The sequence below is a fragment of the Pongo abelii genome, chromosome X, assembly GCF_028885655.2.
Source record: "Pongo abelii isolate AG06213 chromosome X, NHGRI_mPonAbe1-v2.0_pri, whole genome shotgun sequence".
NCBI lineage: Eukaryota > Metazoa > Chordata > Mammalia > Primates > Hominidae > Pongo > Pongo abelii.
In genome coordinates, this window is record NC_072008.2 from 117,063,894 (window position 1) to 117,084,309 (window position 20,416).

At 36.8% G+C, this 20,416-nt stretch overlaps 1 protein-coding gene across 16 annotated transcripts in view; it reads left to right on the top strand.

The window, feature by feature from the left end:
• PAK3 (p21 (RAC1) activated kinase 3) overlaps window positions 1-20,416 on the top strand; it is a 297,720-nt gene that overhangs the window by 229,227 nt on the left and 48,077 nt on the right. For all 16 annotated transcript variants that reach the window (XR_010138925.1, XM_054544144.2, XM_054544143.2 and 13 more), the window contains 3 exon segments: window positions 1,519-1,650; window positions 2,171-2,336; window positions 11,656-11,719. Coding sequence is in view for 15 of the 16 variants with exons in the window: in XM_054544144.2 (XP_054400119.1) it covers window positions 1,519-1,650; window positions 2,171-2,336; window positions 11,656-11,719 (362 nt within the window). In the remaining variant the exon portion in view is untranslated.

Consider the following 20,416-nt stretch of genomic DNA (forward strand, 5'->3'; position numbering starts at 1 on the left):
TTCTCCCATTCTTTAGGTTGCCTGTTCACTCTGATGGTGGTTTCTTTTGCTGTGTAGAAGCTCTTTAGTTTAATTAGATCCCATTTGTCAATTTTGGCTTTTGTTGCCATTGCTTTTAGTGTTTTAGACATGAAGTCCTTGCCCATGCCTACGTCCTGAATGGTATTGCCTAGGTTTTCTTCTAGGGTTTTTATGGTTTTAGGTCTAACATGTAAGTCTTTAATCCATCTTGAATTAATTTTTGTATAAGGGGTAAGGAAGGGATCCAGTTTCAGCTTTCTACATATGGCTAGCCAGTTTTCCCAGCAAAATTTATTAAATAGGGAATCCTTTCCCCATTGCTTGTTTTTGTCAGGTTTGTGAAAGATCAGATAGTTGTAGATATGTGGCATTATTTCTGAGGGCTCTGTTCTGTTCCATTGGTCTATATCTCTGTTTTGGTACCAGTACCATGCTGTTTTGGTTACTGTAGCCTTGTAGTATACTTTGAAGTCACAGGCTAGCCACATTTTAAGTGTTCTGTAGCCTTATGTGGCTAGTTGCTGCCATATTAAACAGTGCAGACCTAAGCCATAGTTCATGGTTTTTAAACTTGAGCATGCATCAGGATCACCTGGAAGGCTTGTTATAACACAGATTGCTGGGCTCCACTTCCAGAGTTTCTGATTCATAGGTCTGGATGGAGCCTGAAAATTTGCATTTCTAACAAGTTCCTTAATGATGCTAATGATGCAGATCTGGGAACCACACTTTGAGAACCATGGCCATAGTTCTTTCAAAATCCAACTTTGGAACCATTTTACCACTGTATTAACATGAGTGATCAAGAACTGTCCCTAGGTATTGTCGCTATTGTACCACAATACTGTCGTATTATTGCAGTTTATAAAACATTGAAAATCTCCATTTAACTCATGGTTAATATTGAGTAATTATTCATGTGAATGAGTATTCCTTAGATCTTCATGTCTATTACTCTCTGAGTGCTTCTTTCCAGGAGGCTGGACAGGGAAGAGACATTTATTGGCTTGCTTGTTCTTAGTGAGTATTTACAGAGCTATATTAATTCCATATGCGTATGCATGCTCTGATCCTTAGGCAGAAAATAGTTCTTTTCAAGTTGACAAACTGTCAATCAATAAATTGATAATCTGCCCAGTGTAGATTGAAGGATCTAAGAGCAATTAGTTTGATTTTTAATGTGTTTCAAAAACATTGAACTTTAAAATATTAAGTGAATAATAGTCCACTGTTTCTGAGCTCAATGAGAAATTTTTTTAAAAATTACACTTCATGATTCTTTAAGCCATGACATGAATTTATCTCTGAATAAGTTCAGAGATTGTATTCAGGTGAGCAAGTCCTGGCCACCAAATTGTTGATGATTCTGATCATTTGTGAAAGATGTAGTTTCCTCCTATCCCTACATGCTTAAATATTTCATTTCCCTTGTTTTATTTCCGAAGAAAAACAATGAGGAGTTAATACCTGATCTTTAAACTTTGTTTTTGTCACAAGAGTACAAAAACAGCATCTGAGCCTCCATTGGCCCCTCCTGTGTCTGAAGAAGAAGATGAAGAGGAAGAAGAAGAAGAAGATGAAAATGAGCCACCACCAGTTATCGCACCAAGACCAGAGCATACAAAATCAGTAAGTCAGAAAGGACTATTTCCAAATGATTCAAAAGATGCCCTTTGGAATAGTCATAGAGTTAGAATATAGTTAATCAGCTAGTACCTATTAAGCATCTTTTATGTTCCAAGAGCTAGAGTATAAAATATGACCAAGGTTTTGAGGATGCTGTTTGAGGATACAAGATTAGCACATTAAACAATTAGAGAATAATACCAAACAATACATAAATAACTGCTAAGTAATAAAAATGTTGGAGAAGTTAAGGTAAGGAAGGAAATCCATGTGAACCAGGTAGGAAGAGTTGCATAAACAGAGATCCTCAGACCAGAATTAGCAAGGCATGTATAGGGACATCCAAAGACTAGCTCCCATGATCTTTCAACAGTGTTGTACTTTCAGCTACTCAAAGTCCTTTTTTTTTTTTTTTTAAGAAAATACCACTTGTCTTTAAAAATTCATTGATATTACAATACATTGACTCCACACTTTTTCCTTGGCCTGCTGTTTTAATTGCAGAGCTTTTTGTTTTTTTTAGATCTACACTCGTTCTGTAGTTGAATCCATTGCTTCACCAGCAGTACCAAATAAAGAGGTCACACCACCCTCTGCTGAAAATGCCAATTCCAGTACTTTGTACAGGAACACAGATCGGCAAAGAAAAAAATCCAAGATGACAGATGAGGAGATCTTAGAGAAGCTAAGTGAGTACTTCTTGCCATGATTACTTTCTTCATGGGAGTGTTTCTCATAAGCCATTTAAAATGGGAATTGATCCTTTGGAAGTTTTAATCTGCTTATATGAACTCCACACTTCCCAAAATCATGAGATGAAAAATTTGAGACTTACTGCCTATGCCAGAACACTTTCTCCCTTCCACTCCTAATTTGACAGGAACTAAATATTTTTACTCGAAGGAATCAATTGAGGTGAAAATTGATAAGACAAATTAAGTAGCAAGTTTTAAGATTACATCTTCAAAAGAGAATAGTCTGATAAAATATGTTATGATCATAACCCAAGGGCCCTCAACTAATCAGTGATGATAGATATGTCAACCTCAAAGCCCAATACAGCCAATCAAAACTTGGAACAACAAATAATATAGCTTTTTCCCTTAATTCAGAAGCATTTCTATGTGGCAGGAGAGACAGAACTAGCAAATGCTAGTAGCTTCCTTCCACAATGTCATTAGTCTGTACATGCTCGTGTGTACACACTTGTTGCCCCAGTTTTATAAAACACTTACCTTCTAGTTACTTTTCTGGGTCAAGAAGATAAAAAAAAATGGATTATCTGCTGAAAAGTCAAAGGTTTGTAAAGCATATTCATTAAACTCATACTATAAAAGCATCTAACAAATTGCTAGATATCAGCAGTAAGTGCCCCCCCAACCCCAGTTTGACTAACTCCTACTCATCCTTCAAAACTCAGCTCAAAAGTTGCCTCCTCAGAAGATGTTGCTTGTCTCTCCCAGTCCAAGTTAAGGGCATCTCTTCCTTACCACTTTTACTGGAGCAAATATCAAACCATATTAGTCTGACTTCTTCACTAGACTGTGAGATTCTCAAGAGCAGGGACTGTGCCCTTTTTTCCCTATATGTCCAACTCCTAGTTCATGCCTATTACATAAAGGTATACAGCAAATGCTTGTTGAGTCAGTGAATGAAAAAAATAAGTAAACAAATATATCTTTACTGAGTTCCTACTCGTCTGTTCTATGCAAGAAACTTTGGAGGACACAATAGAATGAAACTTTCCTGTCATCAAGAAATTCAATCTTTTTTGGAAAATACGATTTAATAGTATGATACCATTAGAGCATAAGATAATCTCGTTTCATGCATATTTTTATTTAAAAGACCTCAGAAAAGGAAGACAGTAATTCCCACTATAGGCCACAGGGAGGCTCTGCAGAGGTGGTGGTAGGATGATTTTGCCCTCCAAAGGACATTTAGCAATGTCTGGAGAATATTTTTATTGTCCTGATTCAGAGATTGCTAGTAGCATATAATGGGTAGAGGCTAAGGATGCTTCTAAACCCCCAACAGTGCACCGGACAGCTACCCTCCGTCCACTTTACAGTAAAGTATTATTCAGTCCAAAATGTCAACAGTACTGAGATTGAGGCATTTGAGTTAGATGCATTTGGAAAGGCAAAGGTCGGAGTTGCAGCTGTCACTGAAAACTCAGAACTACAATTGCTAGATTTTTGCTGACTTTACTATTCATGATTAAATATGCCACTAGCACTGATACTAACCATTTGCTGTAATAACAGCAGTAATAATTCTCATTTATTGGGCACCTTCTGGGTGGGCCACTTTACATATATTATCATAGTTTCACAGTAATTCCTTGCAGCTGATTCTAATGTCCTCATTTTATAGATCAGTGAATGAAAGTAAGCTTTAAAAAGCTTAACTGACCAAGTCACCAAACCAATGTGTGGCACAGCCAAAGTTTGAACTGAGACCTGTTTACCTTCAAAGCTTACACTTTTTCCATTACCTGCCTACTTTGCTTCTGCATATCCGAACTGTCTATTTTTGTAAAAAGGAAGAACTAAATGAAAGAATTGCCTCAATAATTTAAGTTCAATTATTCAGACAATTGGCACATGTTTTTCTTTATTTTGCATATGTAGACATGACCTATGTGATTATATCAGATTTTAAAAATCTAACAGCCTTGCTTTAATAAAATGACTGTTATTTGGTATCTGTTTCAAATCTCAATAGATGTATTACAACAAAAATGCTTGTATAGTTTTGTTAAGTTAGCTGACAGAGAAATAAGCATTATTTTCTTGGACCAAAATCTTGTTTTGCTTGTAAACTCTAATGGTGCTAGAGCTGTGTCCTTATTATTTGTTGTTTATTCTGCTCTACACTGAGCAACACGGTGAAGAAGGGGAAGCTAACTTTGATTACATTTTAATTAAGAATTAAGTGGGTTTTTTTTTTCCCTACTGGACTTCATGCTTGGGCATAGAGAGAGTCATTTTCCCTCTAGCCAGCAGGCCACCTGTGACTGCCAACCTTACATTGGATTTGTAGATTTTGGCAGGATGAACCTGCTGAGAAATGGAGCAGTGCTTCTCATGAAGCAGATTCAGTGAACTATACTCCAAAGTCCACAAAGGCAGACTTTGCTGCTCCTGCTCCACCATTACCCTCTCTGTGCCTTCTCTCTGCCGTTACGCCTTTGTCTAAGGATAACTTCAGACAAGTCACTTAACTCCTCTGAGCCTCAATTTTTAACCTGTGAAATGGAGATAAGAATCATAACTACATTTTTGTAAGAGATAAGGTCTGGCTCTGTTACCCAGGCTGGAGTACACTGGCACAATCATAGCTCACTGCAACCTTGACCTCGTGGGCTCAAATGATCCACCTCAGCCTCCCAAGTAGCTACAATTTTAGGTGTGCGCCACCATGCCCAGCTAATTTTTTATTTTTTGTACAGATGGGATCTTGCTGTGTTGCCCAGGCTGGTCTTGAACTCCTGAGCTCAAGCAGTCCTCCTGCCTTAACTTCTCAAAGTGCTGGGATTACAGGCAGGAGCCACCAAGCCTGGCCCATTACTACATTTCAGGACTCTGTCTATAGGATAGATTTTAAAGAGCTTATCCTATGGTTAAGAGGGCAGATATTGGAGTCAGAAGGATCTACACTTAAATCATAGACCCATTGCTATTAGCTGTGTCATCTAGGGCCAGTTATTTAAATTTTCTGGGCCTCCATTTTCTCATCTAAAAAGTGGGGATAATGATAATATAAAAACCTCAGCAGCAGTATCAGGCACATCATAGGGGCTAAATAAGTGATAATTATTATTACATGGGTATAAAGCCTTCATAAGATAATACAATGGGTCAAGCTTTGAAATAAGTCATCACTGGGTCTGAGTCATAGACTTATACTAGCTGTATGTCCTTAGTCAAGTCACTTAACATCTCTGAACATAATTTTCTTCATCTGAAAGATGGAGATAATAATTGTACCTATATAATAGAGGTTGTGTGAGGACTAAATAAGTTAAAGTATATAAGACATCTAGCACAATAAACAGTAGTATAAAATTGTTATTATGCTATTTTTACAGAGTGAGAGTGATCATATTTTTCAGCATAAAAATGGGGGTTTGGGGTCTTACAGTGTGACAGAATGATTGAAACCAGGAATAATCCCAGATGTATGATTACTGTACAGAAGCCATCAAGTATCTTGGACTCAAAGGCCCCATTGGAGCTTGGGGAAAAAGTAGAGCAGCCTGTGCTGAGAGGCAAAAGAGAGGAAAAAGGGAAACAGGGAGGCAAAAAGATGGCCAATATCCCATACCAGAGTGGACCTCATAAGCATGGTGAAGAGTAGATGGCAGCCTGTACTAAACCATCCTCAGCTTCAGTGTCAGGGGTCCAGTTACTAAGAGGTGGGCAGCCCAGACCACAGAGCTATTCATTTTCTATGCAGATGCTAATTGTGGTGGCCAGAGCAAGAGATCATTATTGCCTGAAATGAACAGGTCATCTTTCAGTTTTACACAGACAAATAGCCTGGGTCTGGCTTGTTCATTGTGGTCTGTCTAGATCTGTTGAAAAATACAGAGACAAGAACAGAAAACCAAACACTGCATGTTCTCACTCATAAGTGGGAGTTGAACAATGAGAACACATGGACACAGGGAGGGGAATATCACACACCGGGACCTGTTGGGGAGTAGGGGGCTAGGGGAGGGATAGCATTAGGAGAAATACCTAACGTAGATGACAAGTTGATAGGTGCAGCAAACCACCATGGCATGTGTATACCTGTGTAACAAAACTGCACGTTCTGCACATGTACCCCAGGACTTAAAGTATAATAAAAAAGGAAACCGCCACATTTTAGTGACAAATTTCAAAAGCCATTGACTGTCAGTAAAGTTGTGTGATACAGGAAATTTGTCTTCAGCCTCCTTCCTCTGGGCCCCACTATCACCTACTCCTTGCCTCTCACCTCCCTCGGCGTTCCCCACTCAAAACCTTTTTCCTAATTCACCCTCATATAGAACTGATATCAATTTAGAGAATCATTTTACTTTTTCTCAGAAATCAAAATCTTCATTATGCTAAAAGGATAATCTTTTAATGGTGGGAGTTCACCTTAGCTTAATATGTCAGAAAATATATTGATGGGCTTTTCTGTCACTGAACTCATATCATGAATGCTATTTTCAAATACAAGTATTTAGCGTTCTTAAAACCTGCACTTTAAAATGAAGAGTTTATTTCTTCTTTAGGAAGTTCTGGTAGGAAATTGTTCTGGTATTGCTTTTTTTTTCTTTTGATTTTGATTTGCTGATTTTAAAAAACTTTCTCCCTATTGTGTCACAGTGTTTTTTCTTTATCGTAATTTATAAAAGCAAATTATAATAACTAATGGAAAAGATCACTTTAAAAGCTTGTTTTGTGATTGAGAATGGTAAACAAGGCCTCTAGTATACTTACCTAACATCAGTAGATGGCAGCACACACTCTCCTGTGAAGGGCAATGGGTGTGGAGACACCATTTTATTTGAATAGCAGTTAAGTTCAGAAGTGGAATCTCATCAAAATGGTTTCTTTTGGTAATCTTCGTGAAAGGATTTATTTCCAGTTTTTTTCCCCCTGCATAACATGGAAATAAAGGTTGAATAATTTATTACCATAAAGCCACATTAACTGAACCCCACCAATTGGAATGGGTCATAATTCAGAAAGTGGCTTGGGTTCAAGCTTATTTGCTTTTTCTATATGGAAAAAAGTTTGCTTAGCAACTTAATAGTAAAACTTTTTTAGAAGACTATTAACTGCTTCATAAAATTATGGCTTCAGGTGACTTTAAAATCATCATTTCATTAAAATAAAAAAGTCCAGGCCCTTGCGCATTAATAGCTAATTTGAATAAGGATGGCTCTCAGTTATATAGAAATCTGTTAGACAAGTTGAAAAATAAAAGACCAACTCAGAAATTGCTAAATTGGTGGCATTCTATAGATATAGCTCAAGTAAAATATATTCTCCAACCCTTGCATTAAACCATGGAGCATTTACAAGAGGAAATAACTAATTGTATTTTACTGTAATTCGGAAAATATATCAATATATTCTACACACGGCATCGTGTGAGGAGGCACTGAAGATACAGAGATGAGTAAGACATGGCTCCTGTACTTAAGACATAGTCTAAAAGGCAATATCAAATACCATTCACACACAAAGGAACCTATGCAGATGACTGCTTAGTACAGAGAGTAACTCAGCACAAGTGTTACATTGTGACCAAGACCTTAAGTGAACCAGGAAGAACTGTGGAATTCCTGTCATGTATATCATGTACATTTCCAGCCATAGATACAACATTGAATGGATGCCAGATGATTATGGAACCCTTCAGTTCTAATTCTTACAAGTCAAAGTTCCAAATAGATACATATAGACATCTGATATATTAAGTACAGAGAGAGAGAGAGCAAGGGCGAGAGAGAGAGAGAGAGAGAGAGAAGATACAGTAGTAGCACAGAAAACTGAAGTTGTTAATTATTCAAAGGGATCAGAGAAAGCTTCCTAGAAGAGGGAACATCTAAGCTAAGTTTGGAAGCATGAATAGGAACTTGCCACAGAAAAAATATGGGAAGGACATTTCAGGCAGCGAATGGCATGTAAAGAAGACTTGAAGGCATATGTCCGGGAACTCTGATTTATTCAGTGTTACTTGAATAAAGAATTGGTGGTATATGGTGATACTGGCATTGTAGAAGAGGAAACTGAACTTTTAAGCAGGAGCTGATCATGAGCTACCATTAGTTTGTTATGCTTAGAGCATAAAGTTCTAGTGGGGAAGTGGTAAATGATGAGAAGAGAATGAAGCAGGAGCCAGATTAGGAACCTTGCATTGCCAAGGAGTTTTGGCTTTCATCTGTAGGTGTTAGGGAGCTATCAAGTAATCCTGAACTAGAGAATCACATTATCAGGTCTGCACTTAGAGGATCCTGATAGAGATGTAGAGCCTTGACTAAAGAGGGCAGCAGCTAGACTAGGAGTCCAGTTAGGAGGCTGTTGGAATAACCCAGGAAAAAGATGATGAGAGCCCCACTAAAGCAGTAGTAATGAGGAAGGAACACATTCAAAAGATGTCTAGGAGGTAACAAGATATAGGCCCTTGGTGGACAACTGCATGTGATAAGTGAAAGTAAGAGTCAATGATGACTCGCAGATTTCTGACTCAGGCTACTGAGTAGATGGATTGGCAGTACTACTGACTGATAGTGGAAATACAAAAGAAAATGTATTATAACAACCCATATATTAGCTAAGTCTTATTTAACTTAATTGAAAAGTGAACTTTCATTAAAAAAAAAACCCAACAACTTGATGAGTAATCCATGAGTGAAATGTTTAACTGATTATTTTTCTCAAGGTATACTATCTACTGTTAGGTCTAAATTAAGTTGTCTACTAGCCCAGAGAATAGACTGTTGTGTAAATTAGCATGAAGTATTATCTGTAGCATATAATTGAGCACTTAAATACATACTTTCTTGTTCTCATTCATTTAATCAACAAATGTTTGTTTAGTGGCAGCCGCTGTTCTAGGCTCCAAAGTTACAGGGATGAAAGGACAAAGTTCCTGCCCTCAAGAAGCAGCATGTAAGTCTCAGTGAAATGATCAGAGAAGACTTCATAAAGATGGATAATTTGAGATTTTATTTAAATGACAAATAAGAATTCATGGGTTAGATAGGAAAGGAAAAGGGGGAGCACATGCAAAGACCTAAGCACTAGATAGTGATAGCATTACTAGGATATAAAGTAGTAAGGGTGGAGAAAAAGAATAATATAAAGCTAGACTGGTTAGATAGGAGCCAGATGATGCTGAATGGTGAAGGGCCTTCTCTGTCTAACTACAGAAATTGGATTTGATCCTGCAGTGGGCAGGAGCTTTTGAGGAATTATGAACAGTGGAGCAAAATCACTCTGATATAGGGTTATTGTACATCTCAGTCTGTCCAGGACAGTCTCATTTTATGAATAATATGGTCCCCCTTTTCCAAAGGCATGGTGTAAGAGGAACTAGAGAAAGCAGAGTCTATGAGTAGGTTATGACTGGCACAATTGTTTGAATAAGAAGTACTGAAGGCCCGAACAATAGCAGTGGCCGTGGGCATAGAGAGAAGAGTATGAATACGAGTGACAACTAGAAGATAGAATTTACAGATCTTCTCTTGATGAGTTCATATGTGAAAATCTTGCCTTACCAACCAACTGTACACTTCTTTGTACCATGTGTTAGTAAGATATAACTCAAAGGTAATAATACTGACATGTTTGCTTCCAAAAAGAAAGGTGGGCCAGAGGCCTCCAAATAAATGATGCCCTTCAAAGTATATCCTTGAGAAGCTGCACCCTTATTCCCATGATGGTTCTATAACCCCAAGATTTTTCTGGACCTATTTGAACACTGCATTGAAGAGTCAATGCCACTTCTGTGGTATTTATTCTGAGTGATAGCAAGTATTCGTCCTCTGAGTGATGGACTCGATTTTTTGAAATAGCAAAACTAATATTTTTAAAGAGCCGAACATGATAAATTAATAGTTTTCTTATGTAGCTTATAAACTTACTAAAAAATGTTTGGAGCAATCTATAGAAACAGAAAGTAGATTAGTGGTTGCCTAGATATGTTTTGGGAACTAAGGGAAGATGGGGAGTAACTGCTAACAAGTAAGAGGTACAAGGTTTCTTTCTGGAATAATGAAAACATTCTAAAATTAGATCATGATGACATTTACACAACTCATTAAATATGTTAAAAACATTCAATTGCACACTCTAGGTCACTGAACTTTATGGCATGTAAATCATATGTCAGTAAATCTGTTCAAATCTTTGGAGCACTAGCAGTGTCCTAGGTTCGGAATTATATGTTTCAAACACACATGGGTCTCATTACTTTATGATCAAACTTTGTTCTTCATTAGACTCATTTCCATCCCCACACCCTTACCACTGTACTAGGTACATAGTAATTACTCAATATATATTTGTCCAGCAGAATTGGGTATAGCATAGTGCTTAACTTCAATTCAGAGAAGATAGTGATTTTACTAAATAGTGTGGATAAGTTCTTAGATTTTTTTTTAGCGATTATACCAATTTATGTACCCAGCATCAGTGTACAAGGGTTCCAATTGCTCTACATCATTGATAACATTTGGTATTGACAACCTTTTTAATTTTAGCCATTCTGATCGGTCTGTAGTGTTAACTCATTCTGGTTTTAATGTGTATTTTCCAGAATATTTATGAGACTGAGCACATTTTTGTATTTTATAACTCCAACTTTTGTTATAAAGGGTACACATGCAGGTTTGTTACATGGGTAAATTGTGTGATGCTGAGGCTTGGGACTCTAATGATGCCTTCACCCAGGCAGTGAGCATACTACCCAATAGGTAGTTCTTCAGCCCTTCTCCCCCTCCTTCCCTGTCTAGTGATCCCCAGTGTTTATTGTTCCTATCTTTATACTCGTGTGTATTCATTGTTTAGCTCCCACTTATAAGCGACAACATGCAGTATTTGGTTTTCTTTTCTTGCATTTGTTTGCTTAGGATCATGACCTCCAGCTCCATCCCTTTCTTAGATGTTTTTTATATCCTAATATATAGTATTATGAGAACTTTTTATAGATGTTGGGTTGTGACAAGTTTTTTTTTTGTTTTCCAAATATCAGTAATTTTGAATATAAGCAAAATGGGTTATTATTACTACTTTAATTACTATAAAACTATTTGTTATTTTAATAAGTAGAAAGTATCATTTTTATATAAATTATAGAAATCCCATGGGAATATTTGTCTAATGTTTTATTTGTCACTGACTCTGGCATCTTAATTTTCATTATTAAATTAAAAAACAGTCAATCAATTTATATTTCTCTCTCTCTCTCTCTCTCTCTTCCACCTCCTCCTCTTTTCTTCTCTCCCCACCCGTCTCTTAGGAAGCATTGTGAGTGTTGGGGACCCAAAGAAAAAATACACAAGATTTGAAAAAATTGGTCAAGGGTAAGTGATTGTTATTTGAAATATAAAAAGATGAGTACAAGCAACATACATTAAAATTAAAATTCAGTAAGAGCTTGGGTTTCTGGTAAATTATGCTTCTCATTTCCTAGATTATATTTATGTCTTGCATTCTCAGTATTGGCCTTTCAGGGGGAGGGCTGACAACAGTTACAACATTAACCTAGGAACACATCCTGCTGAAATCTTCATTATTGTTGGGCTGACAGTAAATTCTGTGGGGACATTTCGATCCTATGTAGTTAGAAGATTCAAACAGATTTCTCTAGAAAAAGCAGTAGGGTTATGGAAACTTCTAGCTTACATAAAAACGCCCTTTATCGCAGTTCCCCCTACAGCTGCTACATGGATGGTATGATTAAGATCCTGTTTTATTGTCAAAATGTAGAGTGACAAACTGAGGGTGGGGAATGTCCTTATGGAATGATCCGGAGGTAGGCAGAGTTGACTATCTGAGTATGGAGGAAACAGACAATAATCCCTAAATGAGACCTAGTGCATCATTTTCACTTAATATACTTGTTAAAGATTCCCAGGCCCCACCGCCAAAGATTTGATTTAGAGTCTGGAGTGGGGTTCAGTGATCTGAAATTTGCAAAAGTCCCTCAGATAATCCTGATAATCAGCAAGACATGGGAACCATTGCATTAGATTATTCACTAAAGCTGAAGGCAGGAGTCACCAGTTCTGCAAGTCAGCTGTACTAATGCATGTCTCTCAGGCCTCAACGTGAAACTAGGCAGGTGGATCTGAGTAGGCAACAGCATTTGAAACAGGGAAAAGTTTTATTTAAAGGAAAATGGAATATTCTTAAGGGACATCCTTAAATGAGGAGTGAGACACATATTCAGGGACACCAACTACTGTATGTCAGAAACAAAGATGGCACCTCAGACTTTTCCTGGCTGAGGCAAGGGGCTGAAGACAAAGGGTTACAGCCAATATGCTTGCAAAATTGTGCTAGCCCATCAGCCATTAGAATCTAATTATTTTAGGGTAAGAGAAGGTAGAATTTCTTCAAGAACCACACTGCTTTTCCTGGCATACTTAGGTTCAAAAAAGTATATATCATATATAAGCTTGACTGTTTTTCATGATTTTATATTTTCTTTGTTTTTCCCCCTAGCTTTTGTACTAAAGTTTCTTTTGAAATTGCCAGTATATCTCAGGAAATAAGGGAAAGCATTCATTAGACATTTGGGCTAGAGAAAAGGAGAGGCACTCATGGAAACTGTGCCTGGTGGGAATCAAGATGAGAAGACCCTAAGGGAGACAGAAACTCAGGAAGAAATGCATGGCCAAGTTTATTTTTCCAGTCAAAACCATAATGACATTGTATTTGAACTTTCCAGGGGGCTAAAATGTATTCTCATTTGCTCACAAAAAAGAAGAGTTTTGTGGTCCCTAGAAGCTCCCTGTCACCGAATGGGTCAAATTAATATTTCTACTCATTGTTCTAAAACAGTGATAAACAACAGAACTTACTGTGATGATAGAGATGTTCTATATCTGTGCTGTCTAATATGGTAGCCACTGGCTATGTGTGGCTATGGGGCACTTGGAATATGGCTAGTGCACATAAGAAACTGAATTTATGTGAACTCATTTATTTGTTTAGCAGATATTTCTTGAGCACTAACTATGTTCCAGGCACTATGCTAAGTGCTAGAGAGACAGAGATGGGTAATGATGGTGTGGGCCCTCAAGGAACTTACAGTCTACACTGATAAGTGCTTGACAGAGGGATACAGGGTACCAGAAGAACCTTGAGGCAAGCTTACTCAATTCAACCAAGTGCAGAGCAGGGCCAGCTTCTAGAGCCATTTTCTCCCACCGAGAATTTTCCCTGTCTACTTCTGGTGGACTGGTTGTTTTGCTTAAGTAAGAAAGCTATACCTTCCCAAGTCTGTATACAGACCTCAGCTCTCCTTCTTCATGCCTAAAGGGTAAATACCACCAGACAGATGGCAAAAGGACAGTATTATGTACTAAAGGGACTTAGAAAACAAAAGTTGGCTTTTAGATTTTATTTTCATCTGGTTGAGTCTTTGGTAGAGCTAACAATAAGAAGGGAGGGGATATTCAATCCACTTAGAAATAGCACTCCAAATCATTGTTGTCCAGTATGGTGGCCAGTAACCACATTTGGCTACTGAGCACTTGAAATGTGGCTAGTCCAAATGGAAATGTACTTAAGTATAAAAGGCACACCTGATTTCAAAACCTTAGTATGAAAAAATAATGTAAAATATCTCATTAATATATTTTTTATTGATTACATGTTGGGAAATTTTGCATACATTGGATTAAAGAAAATATATCATGAAAATTAATTTCACCTTTTAAAAACTTTTAAATATGTAGCTCTAAGAAATTTAAAATATGGCTCATGGCTCATGTTATATTTCTAATAGGCAGTAATGCTCTAGTTGTAGCCTTAACTGGGAGTTATTTGTTTATTAATTCGTAAAGTGTTTTTCCATGGTTGTTTTTTGGAGAGTGGGAGATGTTATAATTTTGTCTTGATTGTTCCAACTAAAAGCCAACTGAGCCAAAAATAGCATTGAATTTTAAAAGGAAAAAGTACAAGATGGTTTCAGATATCTCCCAGATACTAGGTAATGAAACAAGACTAATTTTGCCAAGAACAAAGATCAGGCCACCAAGCAACTTTCTGTAACAAAGAGATTTCCTCTCTTGGCTATTATTTATGCCTGTGACTTTTAAAGATGAAAAGGAAAGTTCTCTGTCTCTGAGTCTCTTTGTACAGTCTTCATAACCTAAAATGAAAAAATCGAAGCATAAATCCTGCTTGCCACTGCAGAAAGGTCTATTTTAAATTCCCAGCAAGTTCATCATTTTAAAGAATGATAAAGTAGCAGATAGTTCACTCATAGGCCCAACACAACTTTTTAATACGTCCTTAGAGGGTATGGAGTCTATTGTATTCCTACTTTTGTCTTCTTTAGTGTTTAGCACAGTGCTTTTGCACTTAGTAGGCCCTCTAAAATAATTTTGTGCAGTTATGATCAACAGCAGGGTTCACTTTGGCCAGATTCAAAGAACTGCAAAGCTGTCTGCCAACTCCATCTCTGTGGGTCTGTTTTTGCCTCAATAAATATTTGTTGAGCTAATGAAAATGTTTGTCTTTCCACTGCATCTTCTCACTCGTAAGTGGGAGTTGAACAATGAGAACATATGGACATGGAGGGGAACAACACACACTGGGGCCAGAAGGGGGATGGGGGGGCGAAGGGAGTGAGAGCATTAGGACAAATAGCTAATGCATGCGGGGCTTAAAACCTAGATGACTGCATAAACGTCTTCTTTTGAGAAGTGTCTGTTCATGTCCTTCGCCCACTTTTTGATGGGGTTGTTTGTTTTTTTCTTGTAAATTTGTTGGAGTTCATTGTAGATTCTGGATATTAGCCCTTTGTCAGATGAGTAGGTTGCGAAAATTTTCTCCCATTTTGTAGGTTGCCTGTTCACTCTGATGGTAGTTTCCTTTGCTGTGCAGAAGCTCTTTAGTTTAATTAGATCCCATTTGTCAATTTTGGCTTTTGTTGCCATTGCTTTTGGTGTTTTAGACATGAAGTCCTTGCCCATGCCTATGTCCTGAATGGTAATGCCTAGGTTTTCTTCTAGGGCTTTTATGGTTTTAGGTCTAACATTTAAGTCTTTAATCCATCTTGAATTGATTTTTGTATAAGGTGTAAGGAAGGGATCCAGTTTCAGCTTTCTACATATGGCTAGCCAGTTTTCCCAGCACCATTTATTAAATAGGGAATCCTTTCCCCATTTCTTGTTTTTCTCAGGTTTGTCAAAGATCAGATAGTTGTAGATATGTGGCATTATTTATGCAGCCAAAACACACATGAAAAAATGCTCTCCATCACTGGCCATCAGAGAAATGCAAATCAAAACCACAATGAGATACCATCTCACACCAGTTAGAATGGCAATCATTAAAAAGTCAGGAAACAACAGGTGCTGGAGAGGATGTGGAGAAACAGGAACACTTTTACACTGTTGGTGGGACTGTAAACTAGTTCAACCATTGTGGAAGTCAGTGTGGCGATTCCTCAGGGATCTAGAACTAGAAATTCCATTTGACCCAGCCATCCCATTACTGGGTATATACCCAAAGGACTATAAATCATGCTGCTATAAAGACACATGCACTTGTATGTTTATTGCGGCATTATTCACAATAGCAAAGACTTGGAACCAACCAAAATGTCCAACAATGATAGACTGGATTAAGAAAATGTGGCACATATACACCATGGAATACTATGCAGCCATAAAAAATGATGAGTTCATGTCCTTTGTAGGGACATGGATGAAATTGGAAATCATCATTCTCAGTAAACTATCGCAAGAACAAAAAACCAAACACCGCATATTCTCACTCATAGGTGGGAATTGAACAATGAGAACACATGGACACAGGAAGGGGAACATCACACTTTGGGGACTGTTGTGGGGTGGGGGGAGGGGGGAGGGATAGCATTGGGAGATATACCTAATGCTAGATGACAAGTTAGTGGGTGCAGTGCACCAGCATGGCACATGTATACATATGTAACTTACCTGCACATTGTGCACATGTACCATAAAACCTAAAGTATAATAATAATAATAATAAATAAATAAAAAAAATAAAAATAAATAAATAAATAAAATTAAAAAAAAAAAAACAAAAAAAAAACCTAGATGACGAGTTCATAGGTGCAGCAAACCACCATGGCACACGTATACCTAAGTAATAAACCTGCACGTTCTGCACTTGTACCCAGAACTTAAAGTAAAATTTAAAAAATAAAAAAGAAAATGTTTGTCTTTCTAGCTATCCCTTTCCTCTGTCCTCTGTATTTACATGTGTATGTACATGCCTATCTTGCTCCTCCTGTGTCTGTCTTTCCCTGTTTTTCCTCAGTGTGTCTTCACATTTTTGTCTTTCACAATGACTTGATCGGCCTCACCACATCTGATTCCTTTATTCTCTGAGTATTTGTGTGTGCTGCATATCTGTCTTCTTCAAGCATGTTGGCCTCACATTCTACTGCCCATTTTCACACACACCCCACAACCCAAATGGTCATAATATAAAATCAAGATGTATTTAAGATATAATCTGCCAGCTTAAATCTATTTACTATGATTTTATCATTTACTTAATTTACTAATTTTATTTTTTTGATCTTAGTAGATTGTTTTTCCTCAGTTCTTAATTATTAAAGTAAAGCATAATATTGACTTTTTTTCTTTCTGGAACAAAAAAAAAAACAACAAAAAACACCTCCCACTTATATTAACTTTCTTTTTACTTAAATGGCTTTCAACTGATTTTTTTTTTCATTAATTACTGGCCTAAGTTATATAAACTAGTCTCTACTCTCAGTATCTAGAGTTTTTTTAAAATTAAATCTGTGTTTTTAATTGTTTTTGCCTTCCTATTATTATAGTGACATTCAAAATTGTTGTCAATAATCATTTGGTGTTAGGGATAATCAGCCCCAGTATTCTATTCTCAGCTCCAGAGAGCACAACAGTTCACTCACTCTCAGGAGCTGGACTTGAGAAGAGCTTCTCCATTAATCACCTTCATTTACTTGGAAAACTACATTTTTTCTCCAGCATGGGTTTCTGCCATCCCAGCATTCAGGCCTGGGGCCAGAGAATTGGGCTCCATCTTCCATAAATCAAGTTCAGAATCACATGTCTAATCATTTGAGGCCATAGCTGTGAGTTGAAGGCTAAAAATGACATTGTTTCACTGGGTTTGCTGTGAAAAGTGTTCTATAATTGGCTACCAAATCCAGACATTCTGAGCAAATTTATGAAAAGTGAAAAAATAAGGAAAGAAAGAAAAAAATGTCAGGTACCCCAAAATTATCATTAACTCAACAACATGAGTTTGTCAGAAATATATCTGGTGCGCACTTGAGAATCTTCACTTTCTAGAATAGTTATATAAAATAACTTGTTTAATAAATGAGGTAGAGTGAGACAACAAAGTCAAATATTTATTTTCAGTCAACAGCTATCATTGGCAACCCTGTGTAATTCCTGAATAAGCAATAGCTATGTAACAGAGGGCTGAATTTACAACGTTGGCAGCTGTCCTCACAGATTTCTCATTAATGTATTTGAATTCATGTTAGGGTCTTTCCTTAAATGAGAATGCACTGAAAAACAGGCCTTTCTTCTCTTTCAGGTTCATATTGTCTTTTCTCTTCAACATTATAATAGAAAAATATTTTTGAGGAAGCAGCTCAGAGGATCCAGTTTAACAAGTATATTTTTAACATCAGTGAACCTTTAATGACTGCCTACTATATGTAATGTAGAGTAGCAGTTAAGAATCAGGTTCTCGGAGTTCACAGTGACCTCTATACTTGTGGTCTCCCTGAATACTGGACATGGAGAAGAGTTGTATCAAGAAATAAGATGAACACCTACCCCCAATAATGTACCTTTCCTCTATATTTTATTCATACACTCATCTTCACTGTCATCTCTCATATGAATCACTCTTTGGCTGGCCTGGTCCTAATTGACCTTTTCTATCTTTTGTTTTTCTGAACCCTACAGATTATATCTGTGCCAGCATGCATTCACCACTTATATCTTAGCTTGTCTAGACATGTAAAATTGCTTGAAACTTTGAGGAATATAGAGGAATAAAGGGAGAATTTTTGAAAAACTTGAAGAAAAAGAAAGAGACAGGATTCTGAACTCAGGGCTGTAGAAAAATTACTTAATTTCCTTAAGCATCAGTTTTCTCTTTCATAGTAAGCAGAATGCACATATCTCATAAGGTTGTAAAAATAAGTAAGAGAAGGCATTTAAAGTCCTTAGCACAGTACATGGCACATAGTTAATTGCTCAGTAAATGCTAGTTATTATTAGGGATGAAAGACACACTCATATGTTGCTATTATATAGAACAGAATATAATAAGTATTGTGAAGAAATTACAAAGAGCTCCGTGGACAGAGAGGAGGGACAAATTATTTACAGCCAAGGAGTGGGTATGATGGATTCTTAGAAGAGGGTACACTTGAGAGTGACATTAGAGGGTATAGGAATTTAACAAGTAGGGTTTATGAGAAGTTTTGTTTGAATGCTTACTTCAGACTGTAGGTTTCATTCACTTTGGTATCCCTAAGGTCTGCAACACTGCCCCAGCATATATGCTCAAATATAAGGTAACACAATAAGATAATTTTAAAAAGTTTTTTGATGCACCTGCATACATAAACTGTTTTTTATATATATATAGATATATCTGTATATAGATATATATGTATCTATATATATGGTTGAAAGTCTACTTATGATATTTGTTAATTTACTTTCATTTACATATTTAAAGCCACTTATATAAAGTATTATTTTGTAGAGATTTTTCTACTCTCATATTTCACGAATGGTATAATTCAAAATCTTCTCATGTGTCTTTAACATCATTCTTTTTGTAATCACTAGAGATTATTTTTGAGTCTTCCAGCAGTTATTCAAATATATTACCTAACTTCCATCTAAGATATTTGAGATTTTGAACCCCCATATAATTCTGTTTATGGATATTTATTCCTAGTCACAATTACCCATTCATATAACATTAAGATTATTGTTTTTTGAATTTGTCATGTAGGTGTATATTTAGGTCTTCATGACATATATCTACTATCTACTATATGACTTTTTAAAATTTCTATTACAAATTGTCATACTTACACAAAAATAGGGAAAATAACACAGGAACTACTGTATTCTTATCACTCAGATTAAACATTTATCAACAATTTTTAATAAAATCACAATGCCGTTACGTCTACAAACAATTAACAATTGCTTCATATTATTTAACTCCCAGTCTATAATCAGAATTCTCCACTTGCAACAAAACGCTATTTTTGTAATTGATTTGTTCAAATCAACATCCAAAGGAGATCTACATATTGCATTTGTTGTATATCATAAGTCTATATACCCTGAAGCAGTCTCCTTTCTTTTTCTACTACCATTATCTTGTTGAAGAAACTGGTTATTGCCTTGTAAAATGTGGCACTTTCTGTATTTGTCTGTTAGTTTCATTAGCTGTCATTTAACTTGCTCTTCTAACTTCCACCTCTGGGATTCAGGGGATTCTCCTGCCTCAGCCTCTCGAGTAACTGGGATTACAGGCGTGTGTTACCATGCCCGGCTAATTTTGTATTTTTAGTAGATACAGGGTTTCACCATGTTGGCCAGGCTGGTCTTGAACTCCTGACCTCAAGTGATCCAGCCACCTCAGCCTCCCAAAGTGCTGGGATTACATGTGAGAGCCACCATGGCTGGCCAAATGCTTGCTTTTTTAATTGCCAGCTTTCATTGTAAAGAGTTAGCATGGAGTTACATACGAAAGTGTCAATGAGGGGTATTTTGATATTTTTAGTAGGGGAATTTTATTAAGTATCTTTATAAAGTCTTAAAATTTTATATTGTCAATATGTTTCACTGAGTTGCATCCATTATTGTTTATGGTGGTCAAACTATTCCATCTTTAGCTAATGGGAGCCCGTTTCACTGCATTAGTTTTGACAGAGGTCTTTTAATAGCTTGTTTACGACATCCAACACTTGCAGTTATGTGGTCATACCCTCCAAAATAACTTATTCACATCCTTTC